Genomic DNA, 18237 nt, shown 5'->3' with positions numbered 1-18237 from the left:
CTTCAGCAAAAGAGTAATGAAGCTGGCAACATTGGTGGAAACCCAAAGTTTCAAGGGAGGCATATTTAAAAAAAAAAAAAAAAGATAGAAGTAAATAAACTTTAAGGTTCTCTAAATAATTTAGAAAAATGGGCAGACTTATGACCCTATATGGCTGCAGTCTATAGCTTCTGTGTACCACGCATATTTTAATGTCTCCCTCCCCCCACCTGTGTGTGTGTGGTGTGTGTGTGTGTGTGTGTGTGTGTGTGTGGTGTTGGGTGTGTGTCGGCAGCACAGAGTGACAGAACATGAAGGATAAAAATATTTGGTTAGACAAGCCACATAATTAAAAGAAACACTTGTTTGGCCAAAGCTAGGCAAAAAAGTAAGTAGCGGGCAATTCACGGGCTACGCTGACTTTGATTAGTCTCTGAAAACTCAGTTGTGATTTTTTTTTTAAAGCATCATTTAAAAATAGGGGCAAGGGCGCATTTCACTAAAATTTGTTAATCTTTTCATTCTTCTCTTTTAAGGTCCCCGGGTGAGACCTTCGGAACATGTTCTAAGACCCGCTGTTCTGCAGCCGTCTCAAATTCATGGCTGTCAAAAAGTAGGCACAACATTTGTTCCTGGTGCATCGAAATCCTGCAAAACTAAAGAAAATGCTGAGCAGAAGGTAAGAAAAATCCCCAGCGACAAAAGCGACACTGAAACGTTCTTAGTAATCTTATGAAATGAGAGAGTGCTCCCCGGACCAGATTTTGTAGGTGCTGTCACTCCCAAGTGGAAAAGCTGTGCAGCAGGCAGCGGGAACTCGGTGAGCATAGTAGGAATGCCAGAATGATGACAATTTAAAACGCTGCGGAGTAATGAGATGGGCAGGGGCTCTGCCCCTGATAATGTGGAAGGGGTTTTGCATCCCCAACTGTCCAACATCACAGTGAAGCTTTGCTAGTTTAGTTCACACCAGACACATCTTCATACATAACAGCAGCAAAGATTCCATACACAGTTAAGTAACAGTGGGCGGGTAAGGGAGCTTGGCAGCTTCCAGAGACAGGTAAGATGGCTCGCTTCGGAACACAGAAAGGTCTGAATCCCTGACTGCAAGCTATCCTAAGGCGAGAGCGTTTGTGTTGGGGCATGCAGATGTGGGGCTCCAGAATGTTCTGTGGCTGCAGCTCTAGCTGCGGTTCTCAGGAGAAATGGGACACGGCTTAGGTGGTTGGAATGTGAGTTATTCCATCTGCCATTTGTCTTCAAACGGTTGAGGTTGTTCAACTGGTTTGGTTTTCCCTGAACATGATGACAGTAACACACAGAAGTGAAATATATCAGCCATTTTGAGTAAGGAAGAAATCAGACTACAAGTAGTGTTGGCTGGAAACTACCAACACTTATCCAAACCAGGCACCCTATACTCTACTGTGAGTGAAGAAAGGGACTGGACAGCAGTTTCTAAAATTGTTATGTTTCCAAACCCTCTTCTTTGTAAGATATGATTTTGTGAGGCACATTGTGAGTTTTAATAATAATTTAATCAATTATACATGGCAGAAGACTAGTGGTTTATAAGGTAAAACACAGTCTTACTTTTAGATTAGTATATTACTAAAAGTTTTCATTAACTATAGTTTTGTAATTACTTTTATCTATTTAGGAATGATGGGGAGAAAGGTGTTAAATTAGTCTTAAATTTTGTAAGGAAATTTTTGAAATATTACATACCATTTTGGAATGGTGTATGGTGTAAGTATAGACCATGTTTTTATTATGTTATTACATCCAAAGTATAGTGATAGTTGTTCCTTGTTGTGACCTTTATAAGCCTCATCTGTGTGTGCACATGCATGTATGTGCATTTGCAGGCCAGAGAACTACCTTGAGTGTCATCTGCCATGAGTCCTCCACCTTGCTTTGGAGACAGGGTCTCTCGTTGGTACAGAGTTTGACAGTTAGGCTACCTGGTCTGCAGCCCCTGAGATTTGCTTCCCTACTGCCCAGTCCTGGATTATAAAGGTTTGCTTATTTATAAAGGCTTTCTGGATACTGAACTTGGATTCTCAATACTGTGATTTATTACTTATTGCCCCCCTTTCTGCCTAAATTATAAAACAGAAAGGTTCCAGCTCTGGTTTGCAAAAATTTCTTCGTAATTTAAAGGTTTAATGAATAGGGATCATCCCCAGTTACTGAGAGGCCCGACTGGATATGCCTATTAGTGATTTTTCTGTTTTATGATGGTCTTTTATGATGGAATGCCAGAGACATAAAATCTATGAAATTCTATGGCTCCAGCTTGACCAAATGGATGTATCCCAAAGCGAATTTTATAGACTCATTAGCTTATATTCTTTATTGACACATATCAAAACTTGATAAATCAGTGTTCACCCCATTACTTTTTTAGTAAAAATTTTAGCTGTCACTCATAATTAAAGAACCACAAACCAAAACAGGGGGTGGGCACCGTTTAAATATAAAAGCTTAATGAAAATATAAACTTTGTATGATGGCTGGTCTTGTGTGTCAACTTGACAGGAGCTAGAGTCATCAGAGAGGAAGACGCTTTAGTTGAAAAAAAAAAAAAAAAAAGCCTCCATGGGCTGTAACACATTTTCTCAATTAGTTGATCAGTTGGGGAGGGCCCAGCTCATGGTGGGTGGCCCCATCCCTGGACTTGTGGTCCTGGGTTCTATAAAAAGTCAAGCTGAGCAAGCCATGGGAAGCTAGGCAGTAAGCAGCACCCCTCCATAGCCTCTGCATCACCTCCTGCCTCCATGACCTGTCCTGACTTCCTCCAATGAAGGACTATGATCTGGAAGGAGAAGCCAAATAAACTGTAGTGAAATATATTAATAGATCCCAAAGTGGGGTTGTTACCCACTTCAATGGTTTATGTTCCCAAATAAAAGACACACACACACACACACACACGGCCTTTATATTTTAATATGTCTTAAGCAGCACCGTAAACAGCTGGGCAAATGCCTACCCTCCATGTTGTTAGCATCTACCTCATGATGCTAACTCCAAGTTACTACTTACTAACATCTGTGTTCCATCTTGGCTGCTCTTGACCCAGTTGAACAGCCCTGTGGGCCACATTCTCTTGGCCCCTTTACATGGCAGCTCTCCTTCTCTGTCCAGTACACTCCTAATGCGTGATGTTTCTCCTCCTCCTCCTTCCTCATGGTCCCAAGCCCAGAAAACCTAAAACCCTGCCTCTGCCTCTCCTCCACTATTGACTGCTGACATCTTTATTTACCAATCAAAGTTAACTGGGGGCAGGTTCCCAAAAGCTACACGTAGATCTGCTCATACAATCGGTTTTGGGGGACCCAATTAACATTAGAATACAAGTAGCTACTTGGATTTTTGGTAGGGATTGGTTGATTTAATCCCTAATTGGATTTTTGGTCAGGGTGTTTTCATTACAGCAATAAAAACTCTAACCAAGACACTTTGGTAACACTGCCTCTTATAGTCTTTAAAACTTTTCCTGTTGGTATTAGAAAACCAATTGATATATTCTTCCTTGAGGAAGACTATTTTCTCCTGCTGTTGGCATGCCTTAGCTGCCTTTAGTTCTTTGCGTAGGGTTGAGGCCCCGTGGGCTGTCCCCCTCACTGCACCTGCCCTGGTCCACTGTAGTGTAATTATTACTGTTATCTTCACTCAGTCCTGTTGGTGAGACTTTATGGAATGCTCAGTCCTAAAAACACACACATGTAAGCAACATTACACAGACTAAGCATGTTGTATTTATGTATTTAGGGATTTACATACATGTATGTGTGTCACAACAGTTTAAAAAGAGGCTGTGGGTTTGAAAGAGCAAAGAGAAGTATATGGGAAGATTTGAAGAAAGGAAAGGAACTGGGGAAATGATGTAATTATATTATGATCTCAAAAAGTTAAGGAAACATTTTAAGATTTTCTCTTTACAAGGTTGAGGGATTGACTCAGTGGTAGAGGACGTTCCTTGCAAGCACAAGGCCCTGGGTTTGATCATTAGTTCCTAAAAGGAAATTCTTCTTATTCAACACACTCATAATCTCTCCATGCATATATAGCATCTTATTTTGCCCTTCATCCCTTCTCCCCTTCTGGTCCTCTTCCTTCTCTCAAATTGTGCTCCCTAAACAGTGCTCCCTCTGCTTTCATACCACATATTTTTAAAACTTAAATTCTGCCATGTCCATTTATTGTATATAATTTAAGGCGAATCTACCTAAAACTATTTTATACAACAGAGAGTGAAAACTATCTGACTGAAGGATAAATTATTTTAGTAACAAGGTTATCAGCATATACCCTAACCTTAGATAACCAAAGCACATGCTCTCTTGTAGACTTTGTTAGCTTTCAAGTTCCCATTATAAGAAGGAAACATTAATACTTAATAATTAATAATTGGTTGGTATAAAACTTCAAGTGGAAACAGAACCCGCCTGACTTTGAAAACATGAACCCACCTCCCAGAACATATTTGCAAATCTCTACAGGGGAAGAGAGGTATCTAAAAACACAGTAAATACTGGACCAGGTGAGTTCTTTACAGCTGGACTTACTCTAGCTCTGAAATCCCTCATTCCCACACTTATGGTATTAATATAGGCCATGCACCTTATGTAGATGCTCAAAACCAGTTTCAGCTGGCTCAGTTACCCATGGAAAACATCCTGAAAAGTACTTCTACTGATCCAGAAATAATAATTAAGTCCAAGTGGATAAAATATGTCCATGTGAGTATTAGACGCATGCAGTCTCTGGACTCAGAAAGTCTTGTACTTAGTGCGACTTCCATTTGGTTGTGTGACTTGGGCGAGCTCTCTAAGTTCTGTTTATCGGCTCACATGTAAACTGTGGAAGTACAGAGTGCAGAGAGCTGTGAGGGCCCATAAGATGAGGCCCATGATGGGCTGGGTTGAATCTGGACACAGGAAATGGATTAATACGTGTGGCTGTAGACAGAGTGAGTCTAGAGAATTTTCAGATGGGTTCCTTCTTTCTTTTTTTTCTTTTTCCTTTTTCCAGATTTCTGAAGCTAACCCTAATTTACTAAGTGAAAATTCACCAACTGCCAAGAGTTCAGTCCAGCTGTCTACTGATCCATGCATTTCAGAGGCACCATCAGGGTAAAATGATCAATACAGCTTGTGCATTCCTTCTCTGAAGTGTTTGTGATAAGAAGGGTTTCAGATTATTTCTTTTAGGTTTTTGTGTTATTTGAATGCATGTATGGTAATTAATATATTAGGGATGAGACCAACTCTAAACATAAAATTCATGTACACAGATTTACATACATCTCAGGTATGTAATCTGAGTGTACTTGCATGCAATGTTATTTTAATGATTTTGACTCTGACCCATTATAGGAGGCCAGGAATTTTTTAAATGATGATATTATATAATTGCTCAATATGTTTCAGATTTGGGAAAATTTTGTACTGCAGGTTCTCAAAATAGGAATGTTCAATCTAATGAGACAACTGAAATGTCTTCTTTACCCTTTTGTTTTCTCTGACCATTTCAATTCTCCATACACTGTGATTTTTTGATATTGTTTGAATAAACTGACAACATTCTTCTTGAAAGCATGTTTTACATATTAGTCAGGGTTCTCTAGAGTCGCAGAACTTATGGAATCCAATGTCCTTATGTAGGCCTCCAGCAGAAGATGTGGTCCCAATTAGAGGTGTGTACCACCACCCCTGTATCTGGAACTTGCTTTGTCCTAGGCTGATCTTGAATTCAGAGATCTGCTTGCCTCAATCTCCTGGGATTTAAGGTGTGTGTACCACCTTGCCTGGGCCTAAGCTTTTCATGGCCTCTCTGCCTCAAGATCTCCATGCCAAGATCCAAGTCAATAGCCTATTGATCCTCCAGCCTCAAAATCTGGATCGCAGGTGTGCCCTCCATTTCTGGATTGTAGTTTATTCTAGATGTGGTCAAGTTGACAAACAGGAATAGCCATCACATTTTTATAAGAAGGTTAGTTTAGAAAGCTCTTCAGAATACCTCAGCTACCTCACCATCATCATAATAATATTTATTGTACTGCCTTCATTACCTCATGGACTTGGGTCGGAACATTTCAAACAGATATGGCCAAAGTTCGGGTACAAGTTATCTTGCTATTAATCTTCCTTCCTTTTTCCTTGATGTGCTTTCCCCCTCTTTCTAATCAGTTGTGGTGCTAGCTGTGATTAATTGGCATTAATTGTGCAGGTAAAAGAAAAGCAGTATGCATATGTTGAGTGAGAAGTTCATGTTAGTTAGTATTACTGGCGATGGTGGAAAGTTTTACCTGAAAGGACACAAACTGGCTGTGGACGAATGCTGGCTCGCATGAGTACGCTGAATCCAGGCAGAGAACTATGAGGCCGCAGGGATGAGGTCACAGGGATGCACTGAGAACCTTTCGTGCATCTGCCTACAAAGAGAGAGCTACACGTTTGGTTTTGTTTATTGTGCGGAACAATTTTAATATAAAAATGAATTTTCATGGAGGAGAAGAATTAAAACAATGTACACTCAAGAATAACTGATAAGACACTGAAGAGCTTGGAGGGCTAGAAGCATCATTGGCCACTTGGAATAAAGAATAATGATTAGAGATTCCTGGGATACAACGAGATAAGGGCTGGGCAGCTGCCTCCAGCTGAACATGCAGCCCACATAGCGAATTAGATCATCCAGACAGGTCAACTCCAATCTTGTAACAGTCAGCAACAATATTCTGAATTCTACCCTTGGGAGTCCTTAGCTCATGTTTTCTCTTCACTTCTCATCCATCTCATCTGAACAAAGCAGTGTGTTTATGTTTTATATAAATATATTAAACCACCTAATTATTTTGCCGCTAAAGCTTAAAGTGGCTCCACCCACAAATTTAAGATACCAAACCCTTATTTCCTTTTCGCAGATGCCAACCAAAGGAAGATAAGTGTTCTCTTAAAAGCTGCAGTTCTGACTTCATTTTTGGAGAAAACATGGTAGAAAGAGTTTTGGTAAGCTTTTGATAAAATACCTTACAGGAACTGTTGTTCACATCTCTGAAGGCAAATTAATTAGCGTTCAGTTCAAGCACACTTCTTAGTTCTGGGCTAAAAGTCAGAATTTCTCTATTTAACTGCAAAAGACTTTGAGAAGCATGTCCTAGCTGTTTGAATAATAGATATGAACCCTATAGAGCAGTGTTTCTTAACCTGCCTAATGCTGCGACCCTTTAACTAAGTCTCACATGTTGTGGTGACCAACAACCATAACCCCCAACCCTAAAATTATTTTGTTGCTGCTTAAGAACTGTAATTTTGCTACTGTTATGAGTTAAAATGTAAATATTTCATATGCACGACGGTCCCTGTGAAAGGGTCATTTGAAGCCCGCCCCACAAAGGGGTCACCACCTGGAGGTTGAGAACCACTGCCATAGTGTCCAACAGTTATTTGACTTGTGTTAAGCCTGAAACACTCAGCAGTTAGATAAACTCAGTTAGTGATGTTTTAATATGGTGTTTTCAGCAGTGTTTTTTTTTCCTTAATTTTTAAAATTTGTCTGACAGCTTCCTATGTTCATACTATGACTTTTTGCCATTTTCATACCCCTCCCCCCTCTCCTCTTCCTCTCGCTCCTGCTGGAGCTGTTCCCAATGAGTCTCCATCCTGCATTCATGTCTTCCTTTCCTGTGGGCCACTGAATTTAGAGTTCCTTGCCTGAGCATGAGGGGAAGGTTACTGGAGTGAGGGCAACTTCTCAGTGGTTACACTACTGAATAAATGTCCCCTGTTAACAATAATGAACCAATATGTTCTTAGTAACCATAGCTGAATGTTCACTTTGAAAAGCATATATAACCTTTTGCATTTGAAAAGAAAAGTCTGGCTGCCTTGCTTGTCTAGAAAATATACTTGTCAAATGAAAACTCCAATTCTTGTTTGTTTGTTTGTTTGTTTTGTTTTGTTTTTCAAGGCAATGTTTCCCTGTGTGACAGCAGTGGCTGTCCTGGAACTTACTCTATAGACCAGCCTGATCTCGAACTCACAGAGATCTGCCTGCTTCTGCCTCCTGTGTGCTGAGACTCAAGGCGTGCGCCACCATCTCCTGGCTATTGCTATCATTTTTATTTAACCTCCTGGCTGCTGGGCCTTGCCCAACACTTTGGTTTCCAAGACAGCATCACTGAAAATGAGGAACAGCAAAAGGAAAAGCTGTAGCATGTCTCACATGTCCATGTCTCACAGGATTTTCCAGCCTTTACTTAAACTAGGGTGATATCTGAGCTAGGCCTTACGAGGGCTTGTCTTAGGGTTACTGTTATATGAGTCAGGTTAATGAAGTTGCAGAGATTCTGATGATCAGAGAACACAGTAAATATATGTGAAAATGTCACACTGTCACAAACGAGAGGCTGTGGAGATGGGTCAATGGCTGTGAGCTGTGGAAGTATGAGGATCTGTGTTTGAATCGTCAGGACCTGTGTAAAAACCAGCCTCGCTATAATGGCAAGCCTCTCATTTAGGAAGGAAATAAGGGAATCTCATGGGAATAAGATAGAGAGCAATAGAGGGAAATGCCGAGGACTTCCTCCTCCGGCCTCTGCATGCCTGTACCCCACGGATGAGGACAGCTGCACGCTCACAAGTGCACATATACTACAAATGCACGACACACACACATGCACATGCACACACGCACAGAATGCTACAACAAATGCATTATTTTGTAAATTAGTATATGCTAATAAAAATGTAAAGACTCTCAAAGCTAGCGGATGCCAAGATTTTTAGGGCTTTCCTCCATCAGTTGGGTTTTGGATCTTGTTTGTTGCAGATATAACTAGAACTGTCCTCAATTCTAAGAGTAGTTCTGTGGCCTTTTAGCTTAAAGTACCCTTTTGTCATTCCAAAGAAGGCCAGTTCTAACTGGTGGTGCTGGTCCATGCCTCTCAGCCTAGCACTGGCAGGCTGAGGTAGAAGGATAGGCAGTTTGAGGCCAGCCTGCATTAAATAGTGAGACTATCTCAGACAGACGGAAAAGGAGGAGGAGGAAGTGGAAGAGGAAGAAGAAGGGGAAGAAGAAGAAGGAGAAGGAGAAGGAGAAGGAGAAGGAGAAGGAGAAGGAGAAGGAGAAGGAGAAGGAGAAGGAGAAGGAGAAGAGGAGGAAGAGAAGGAGGAGGAGAGAAGGACAAGGAGGAGGAGGAGGAAGAGGAAGATGAGGAAGAGGAGGAAGAGGAGGAGGAGGACAAGGAGGAGGAGGAGGAGCAATTCTAATAATATTGGAGATATTGCTCACATCTTTGGGTCAGAACTAGAAAAAACCAAGCAAGCTTCAGAGGAAATCCACGCAGCATTTAGGCAACTTTATTCATTTTGCATTTTCTTCTTCCCTTTTGAAGTCCACCTAAGTAGTTATGCAAAGCTTAAGCAGACTGTACTCTAGAGAGGCTTACTGTGTAGGAAAGGCATCAGAGACACCTATGAGAACAAGCTACAGCTGGGACCACAGAGATTCAGTCTCAGCAAGCACTTGTCAGTATTTCACATGTTCACATGGATGATTTACATGTGGCTTATGAAAGGACTGGAGCTTCCCATTTCTCTCAAAGAGGATGTCCCAAGGATGCTGGAACAGTCCAGAGACTTTGTATTTTCCCTCTAATTAACCTTGCGAACCCACAGCCTTGTGATACGGGGGGTCAAGGTGCATTCCCGACTTGTTGTTTGACTGTGTGCTTTTTGAATGAGTCACTGATCTATCTGAGCCGGCATTGCTATTTTCTTAAAGTGGAAATGCTTACGTCCTATCAGTACCTAGTTTCCGGGACTATACTAATTTCCTATTCAATAACATGGAAGAATATTGAGTTCATAAAGGCAAGATTTGAATGTGTTCTTGAGTAGCACTGTTCCACATTTACCTTTCTGCAGGGGGTTACACACAGGGCTATGACTAGCACAGTTGTTAATCTTTTTTTTTTTTTTTTTTTTTATACAGTCTTTTGTTACAGCAGATATACAGTGCATTGCAAGAGACTGTTGGTGGGCTGGGGAGACGATGCAGTGGTAAAACTCTTGCCATGAACCTGGTGACCTGAGCTCTATCCGAGAGACCCACAGGGTAGAAGAAGGAAACCAATCCCAGCAAGTTGTTCTCTGATCTTCACACATGTGCCTTGTCACGTGCAGGCCTACGCACACACACACACACGCACACACACACACACACACGGCTGTTGACAAACACTGTCAGGATTCCTGTTCTCTGAAACATCTCGTGGAGTTTTCTTTCCTGGAAATAGACAACAGTGGTGAATCTCTGTAAGAGAAGCCAATGGTGCTTTGGTCAGCCTGGTGGGACACAGACGGACAGCCACCTGCTTTCCTGTCACTCCAGATTCTCTTATTTCCCTAGAACTAGACAGGCTGGGGTAAGTGGGTTCTGGTTTCTGAGGTTAAAACCAATGCTTCATGACAGTCACCCCTTTCTCTGTGCAGAGGGAGCCTGCAACAAAAACCCAGTAGCTGTTTTTTGTGTGCTGCGTTGAGAAAGAAAATCTATCGTTTTCTGGCTTACTGCAAATGTCTAGGCATAAGATTAAACAATGCATATTTCCCCCTACTTAGGGCACTCAAAAGCTTACCCAGCCTCCACTTCAAAATCTTTCATATACCAAGGAAAAAACATTCAAATCTGTTCTGAAATTTCCTAATGCTGCTTCAAATTCAAGTAAGAACGGTTTCATTTATAAAATATTTAACTTCAATGTCTCCTATTGTTTTTGTTGCTGTTGTTATTTTTGGTTTTTATTTTTATTTTTTATGTGTATGAGTGCTTTACATGCATGGTATGTGTACCCAAAAAAGACCAGAAGAGGGCATCAGATCCTTTGGTACTGGTGTTACAATAACTATCATGTGGGTTCTGGGGAATAGAAGCTGGGTCCTCTGGAAGAGCAAACAGCGCTCTTAATCACTGAGTTATCTCTCCAGCCCCTTGTCTCTTATTTTTAATGACATTTACTTAATATCCATACTATTTAAAAAGCCTATAATCCACTACTGAAATTTTTTTTTCAGCAAGGATTAAAACATATATTAAACTTTAAAATTATTGACTTAATACTATGGTAAAGTAAATTAGGTGGCTTTAACCTACCCAAACAGTTTGACTTTTAAAATGTAAGTTAAGAAGATACTTTTCATGGCAGAGAAAACAGTCTTACATATTTCTTCTCCTGTATTTCTTTGAAACAGACTCTATTAAAAACATATCTCTAATCGAATCAGCTGCTGCTTTTTTCTCCAAACCATCACAAAAATGCTTACTTGAGAAAATTGATGTCATAACAGGAGAGGAAACAGAACACAATGTGTTAAAGGTTTGTATGCTACATATTGCTTTTCCTCATCTTATATAGGCTAAAGCTGACATCAGCAGAGACACCCCAAAATAGCTAGAAATAGATAGAAATGGTTTCGTGAAGACTAAGTTGCTTGAATAGAAACTGCTTGAGGCTTGTAAAACAGCATTGTTAAACTAAGATTGTGTTATCATCTTAAATTCTCTGTGTGTGCCTGTGCATGCATGCGTTCATGTTCATGTCTGTGTGTGTGTGTGTGCGCACGCGCGTGCACATGCACACGCACATGTGCATGCATGTGTTCACATTTGCACTCACTCTAGTCCTCTAAAAAGAGAGAAGCAGGGATTCTAACTTTGGGATCCTTTTGCTTCAGCTTCCTGAGTTCTGGGGTTATGTATTCACATACATGGTGGGCTAGGATTCTTTGTTATAACTCCAGGCCTCCACTTTACACCTCATGTCTGCCCTCACAACCAGTGCCATTACTATGAGCAAGTCCAATACCGAAAGGTGACTTGCTTCAGGTTTGTTTGTTTGTTTGTTAAAGTGTAGACTTTTGCATAAATCAGGAACCTCACAGGCATACCACAGTATCTGATTCAGTGCTGAGTGGTGTCAGGGTACTTATTGTAGCCTCACTGTTTAAAGGCACTAACTCCCCCTCCCCCTGCCCTCCTCCATCTTCCCCCACACTCTCCACTCCCCATCATTTCCACTGTGACCCAAGGATACGTTCAGTCTAAGTAAGTACATCTCAAGGTTTAGCTCTGGCCTAACTGAACTAGGGGTCAGTCGCTGGTGCACTTTTCATCCGAATGTACCGATGACTTCATATACATGGGAGTAGTTGAGAACTGGCAACCACTAAATCACCACAAGGGACCCTGTGTTATCATGTCATAGCTCTTCATGTCTGCGTGCTACGTTTGAAACATTTTAGCATGCAGATCACTCCATAACTCATTTCTTTCAAATAACATTATGTGGCCAAAATGATATCAAGTCTAATGCAGTTGCTGGCATACAGAGACATATTAGATAAGAAAGCAGCAAGTCTACACAGTATCCTATTGTTTTATAAAAAGATGAGAACATGCATGTATGTATGTATGTATGTATGTATACCAGAGACAAATGTCTCTGAAAGGATAAATAAAATGTAGCAGTCACCACCTGTTACAGAACTGGAAGCAGGAGAGCCAGGGTTGGGACCCTTTTCATTTCTGTTAGTTTTAGGATTTTGCAGTTCGAACTATTCAGAGATTGCATGTTCTAGAAAGTTAAATAAATCTCAAAACTTAGTTTATTTATCATTAACAGAATAATTTAGTACAAGATAAGCGAGGTATAACAGTGTCAGGGCACAAGAAAGAATTTAATCTGAAAAATTTTTTAATGTATTGGATATTTATAAAAACTGTCATTTAGATCAACTGCAAGATCTTTGTATTCGACAAAGCCACACAATCCTGGAGTGAAAGAGGCCAAGGGATTTTGAGACTGAACGACACAGCTGGCCCTGAGTGTGGAACACTGCAGTCAAGACTAAGTAAGGAACAATTTAGAGTAAGCAATGGTTTCTCAGGGCAAAACATCTCATGCTTTCTGTAGATGCTTTATCAGACACACCAATAAACCTGAGGGTGGACTACAATATTTCTAATGTACTCTAGACGATCACTTATCAGACAGCATGGGTTCTATTTTTCATTCCACTGACTAGCGACCTCCCCAAAATGGCTTGACCTTACAAATTCAGAGTATGAGTAATTTAGTCTGTGGCTTATTCAGTGTTTGTTTGTGAGGTTTATGGAGAGACTATAACATATCTTTCTGAGCAGCTGTGGACGTTTGATGAGGGGCTGTGTGGCAAGCAACTGTGTCAAAGCTAAGCAGGCACACACCAGAACAGTGGCATCATTGGTATTGGAAGGGGTATGAAGCAAACAACTTTTCAAGATGTAGAGTTTGGGGGAAAAGAAATACCTGACACATCACAAATCATTGGCATCCAAATACCACATGGAGCTGGGATGAAGGCAGTTTCTGTGGAACTAGGGGTATGACTTCTCAGTCCTGTAGCAGATGGGTGGACGGAAGCTGGGGAAAGAGTTTATATGTTTTGTATCCAAAGGGCACCACTGGGCTTTGTTCCGGGGCCCACATTGCAAGTGAGCGTGGGCAGAGGGCTGGTGTGGTGAATTTTCTTGTCAGGCAGTTCTGAGAAGTTAAAGGTTTGAAGGAAACTACAAGTAGAATCTGGGCCTGGGCATGAGGGTTGGTTGCATTTCAAATGTCAAGCTTAAAGAGTGGGAAGGAATAGAATTCAGATCAAAAGAACAGGAATGATGTCATCAACCTTGTAATGGACAAATAGGTAGCTACATAATGCAACCAAGTGACATTTGCCTGGCAGTACTGGCTGTTGTCTACTCTGGTTTACTTCTACTGCTTGCCAAAATAAATAAATAAGTAAATAAATAAATAAATAAATATTAACCCCCAAATTTCCAAACACCTTTTGTTGTTATGTTTGTAATATAGACTCAATATAGAAATCAGAAAATAAGTCAACCAAAAAATAGATAAGAGCATATTAGGGTCTACCTTCTAGTAACAGTCTACAAACAATGCATTCTGCTGGTGCCATTCTCTGCACACTTCTCTGTCATTGTCTAGTTTGTAGTTTATGGTGCTATGCTGATCTGGCCTTTTCTACATAGTATTCCGTGATCATCTTTCCAGATGAGTATCTCTCCTCAGTATTATTTTTTAAAATTTATTTATCTATTCATTTATTCACTTATTTATTCAATGTGGATTGGTGTTTTACCAGTATGCATGTGTGTGTGAGAGTGTAGAGTCCACTGGAACTGGAGTTACAGACAGAGAGTTGCCATGTGGATACTGGGAACTGAATGCTGTCCTCTGGAAGAGTGTTAGAGTCGGTGCTCTAACCACTGAGTCTGCTCCAACCCCTCTCTTCGGTATTGTTAATGGATTTGTAGTACTCTCTCTAATAGCTGAGCTATAAGTTATCTGATTCAATGTTTTCACACCTAAAATATTATGTTTCTGTTTTTCTTCTCATCATAAACATTTCTCGGGTAATCATCATGTCACCAGATCTTAAAGGAGGCCCCCGTCAAATTTAATAATTTAAACATTCTAGAAAAACATAATTCTAACACTGAAACTAAAGTAAGTAAATAAACTTCCTCTGATGTAAGGCCCAATTGGAAAACCAAGTTTTAATCTAGTTCAGTTCCCACTCACTAGTGAAAATGTGGCTTGAGAGAGAGCTACAGGATTAACTTTTCCTTCAAACACATTATTTTTAAGGTTAAGGCATTGTGAATTCCAGTCTGACGTGTTGTTCTTCCCTGCACAGTCGTGCGCAACCAAGGAAGCCTGAGGCTGGTCCTCAATAGCAGACTCTGGGCTCAGATGAAGATTCAAAGAGCAAATCATAAAAATCTGCGAATAACTGCAACTGATTTAGAAGATGATGGTATAAAAATATTTTTAATTCAGGTAAGTTACAGACTTCAGTAATGATTGGTTATCCTGCTGATGTAATAATTAGTCTCTTGCAGTTCCTAGTTCATTGTTCCATTTGTTTATGATAATTTGCATGGTTGGCAAAGAAATCAGTCACTCATTAGGGTTATTGACAGTCTAAAATGGCCTAACATCTATTCACCATGACACCAAAGTCAATAATAGTCAATTGGTTCTTATTCTAAGACATTCACATGTCTTTTCCTATTATTTTCCTTACTGCTAAAATTATGTTAACAAGCGTCTAAGTTTCCAGTGACTACATTGTGAGAAGTGGCCCCTAGGAAGTCGTAACCTGTCACTCACCCAGAGAAAGGAGGCTTGTGACCACAGCCAAGGAGCCAGCGAGGGATGGAAAAACACAGGACACACATTACAGCCAGTCCAACAGTAGATTCCAATTCTGAACATGAGTAAATCTCCAGGGTAACGGGGTAGAGGCACAGCTGAGCTGTTCCCTGCGGCAGGAATGCCTGACCTCAAATACAAGCTACAGATACAAGAGAGCTGCCAAGAACAAAGCCTTCTTTTCCCCAACGCCAACCCCAACCTCCAACCTCAAGCTAGGTTTTTCCCATAGCCTGAGACTGGGAAGACTTGAAAAATATGAGTACCCAAATGATATTGAAGGAAGTGATGATGTAACTGGATAGACTCCAACTAAATAATGGAGAAAAAATGGTATGTGATAATACCAAAATAAATAAATAAATAAAATAAGATAGTAACTCCTGTTTATCACATAAAGTCATATACTTCTGCCCAGTGGTTTTCAGTGGGTAAAGCATTATGGCAGAAACGGAGATTGATTCTATCCACCATCACCACAGTGCTTCCCAATGCTTGATCCACACTGGCTTTTAAACTGTGGCATATTCACAAGAGATAAACTCCAAACACAATAAAAATCATGTGTTGTGGTCACCATCACCGTTTTAGTTTTAGGCCAATAGGTTAAGTATCCTTGATTTAAATCATCGAAAACCCAAATGCTCCCAACTCCAACATTTTCTGAAATCCAACATGGAAATTTCCACACCCGACCTTGTGTGATGAGTCCCAGGCAACAAACAAGGTGCACTAGAACGTGGTAGAAAAATTCCTACAGGTTATGTGTGCAAGGTGTGTATGAGCCATAAATACATTCTATGGTTAGTCTTGGGCTCTGTCCACAAAATAATCTCATCATGCATGTGTAAAATGTGTATTATAAAATCAGGAAAAAGCAAGTACATACATATCCATACCTATGTGCCACATTGTGCTAACTGTATGACCTCCAGACACGTCATTTAGCATTCATCAAACTGGCTAACTCACATGGGAAATGGAGGTAACAATGATATACTTTATAAACTGCTGAGATCAAACAGCTAAAAGACTACAACAGGAGGGCTTCAACACTGTACTTAGAGATGTTCTTTTTTTCCCCCCTCAGTCACAATTTTTTCATTGTAAAGGGAAGAGGGATGAATAAATATGTACTTTTTTTTGTTTTTGTTTGTTTTTGCTAATGTGAATGGCCTAAACACACACCTGCTAACGCTGTGCAGATATTAAATGACTGCTGCCCTCATTTTATATTAGTGGCAACCAAAAATGAGCTTGGGGAGGTTTTGAGACGTCTGATGTCTGAAAATGTCACGGTTCCTCTGGAGCTTCGCTTCTCCGCAAAGCTATGTGGGTTGGAGGGCGGGTCGGTAAAGCGATGCAAAGAGTCCTTAAGCTTACAGTGGTCTACAGCATAAGACAGCAGGGGAAGAACTAGCTTGAAGATTTAAATTCAAACAGGATTCTTAAATGACAAAGCTATATTTTTCTCGATTTAAAAGGTACGGATTGAGATCTCATAACTTTACTCACGTTGAGATACGATTTGGTGTAAAATGAATCAGCTACACTTTTTTTTTTTTAGCACCTTGGGCTGTTGGTATTTATTTACCTTTTAGATTTACACAACAGAAATTCCTTCCTTTATAAGCAGCGAGAGATCAAAAAGATGTTTGCGTGGCTGTACTTGTTCGTTACTTAGAGTTTTAACAACTTAACTTTTCTCTTGAAGGCTAGTGCCAAAGACATAGGCTACCTGTATGCAGCAATACACCACCGTCTTGTCGCCCTTCGAAGCCTCGGTAAGCAGGGTGATGGTGGTCCAGCTGAAAGCCAGTCGGATACAGTTCTCCCGCAGTTCAATGACGAGAGCTGTGAGGAGGATGATGATGACATCATACAAGTCACTAAAAATGGATCAGGTAAATAATTCTTGTTTCGTTGGGTCAGAGCCTAAAGGCAACGCTGCAAGCATAGTCCAGCGTATTGAATAGCTTCTTCAGTTGCTTTAACGAGTGTGGTGGTTGGAGCCTGGCTGTTTGGGTTGGAAAAATCTTTGTCTTTTATGAATGATCTTCAAGTTAGCATCCCTCTGATACCCATAAGTCATTTACCTATAAATTCCATAAAAGACTATTTCACAATTTAGAGTAGTACATTGTTGCCTTGAAAGTAACCAGTACTCAAGTTCATTTTCCCATGGTCCAGTCTATCATTGGCTATAGCTGGCAGAAAATTAGCAGTGTATGCAATGGGGACCCAGGTAAATCTAAAGTCCTGAAAACCATATTTATTCAGTTATTTTTGAATTTGATTGCTTAGAGAAATCCCTAAATTATATTAGTATTATCTGCAAGGCCCTCCTTTGACTAGGACAAAAAAAAATGATTTACAAATGAACTAAGGCTGAAACTGAATTAGGAATGAACAGGTATTTATAGTTTACTGCTTGTCCTGATGTGTGGGTTTAAAAGTATTATATATCATTATTGGTGGGGAGCGGTGCCAAAGACCTTGTAAATGCTGCCCTGTTCTATGGATGTAGCTAATATAAGAGTCATACAGTCATTTTTAGTGACAATTTCATTTACCCAGAATTCCATTTATGGGGACTTAACAACATACAATGATAATGCTATGAACATTTCCAACTTTCGATCATTTTAAAATCTTAAAGCTGATTTAATTATACCTTATTTAAAAATTATCAAAGAACATATAAAACAGGGTGAAAGACTTTGCTTAATGTTAAAAGTATCACTAAAAGGGAAATTCTACCATATGTGCAGATCAGGATCACATGATGCTTGATTCCGTAAGCCAGAGAATTACAGGAGTATGATTTTCCAATTTAAACAATTCTGTTGAGCAGAAGGTTTATGATCCTCCAAATTCTATAAAAGGAATAAGTAAATTATCTTTTATATTACTATGTTTATATTTTCCACAATAAAATGAAGTCTATTAAAAATGTCAACTTGGAATAGAGA

At 40.1% G+C, this 18237-nt stretch overlaps 1 protein-coding gene across 3 annotated transcripts in view; it reads left to right on the top strand.

The window, feature by feature from the left end:
* Positions 1-18237, top strand: part of Ranbp3l (RAN binding protein 3 like) — a 48920-nt gene that overhangs the window by 27683 nt on the left and 3000 nt on the right. For all 3 annotated transcript variants that reach the window (XM_076916112.1, XM_076916114.1, XM_076916113.1), the window contains 8 exons: positions 516-658; positions 5023-5123; positions 6917-7001; positions 10617-10719; positions 11247-11371; positions 12785-12905; positions 14748-14890; positions 16980-17169. In XM_076916112.1, the coding sequence (XP_076772227.1) occupies positions 516-658; positions 5023-5123; positions 6917-7001; positions 10617-10719; positions 11247-11371; positions 12785-12905; positions 14748-14890; positions 16980-17169 (1011 nt within the window). The remainder of the gene's footprint in view (positions 1-515; positions 659-5022; positions 5124-6916; positions 7002-10616; positions 10720-11246; positions 11372-12784; positions 12906-14747; positions 14891-16979; positions 17170-18237) is intronic.

This window comes from Arvicanthis niloticus, chromosome 19 (assembly GCF_011762505.2).
Source record: "Arvicanthis niloticus isolate mArvNil1 chromosome 19, mArvNil1.pat.X, whole genome shotgun sequence".
In the NCBI taxonomy this organism is placed as follows: Eukaryota; Metazoa; Chordata; class Mammalia; order Rodentia; family Muridae; genus Arvicanthis; species Arvicanthis niloticus.
This window is presented reverse-complemented; position numbering and strand designations above follow the sequence as displayed.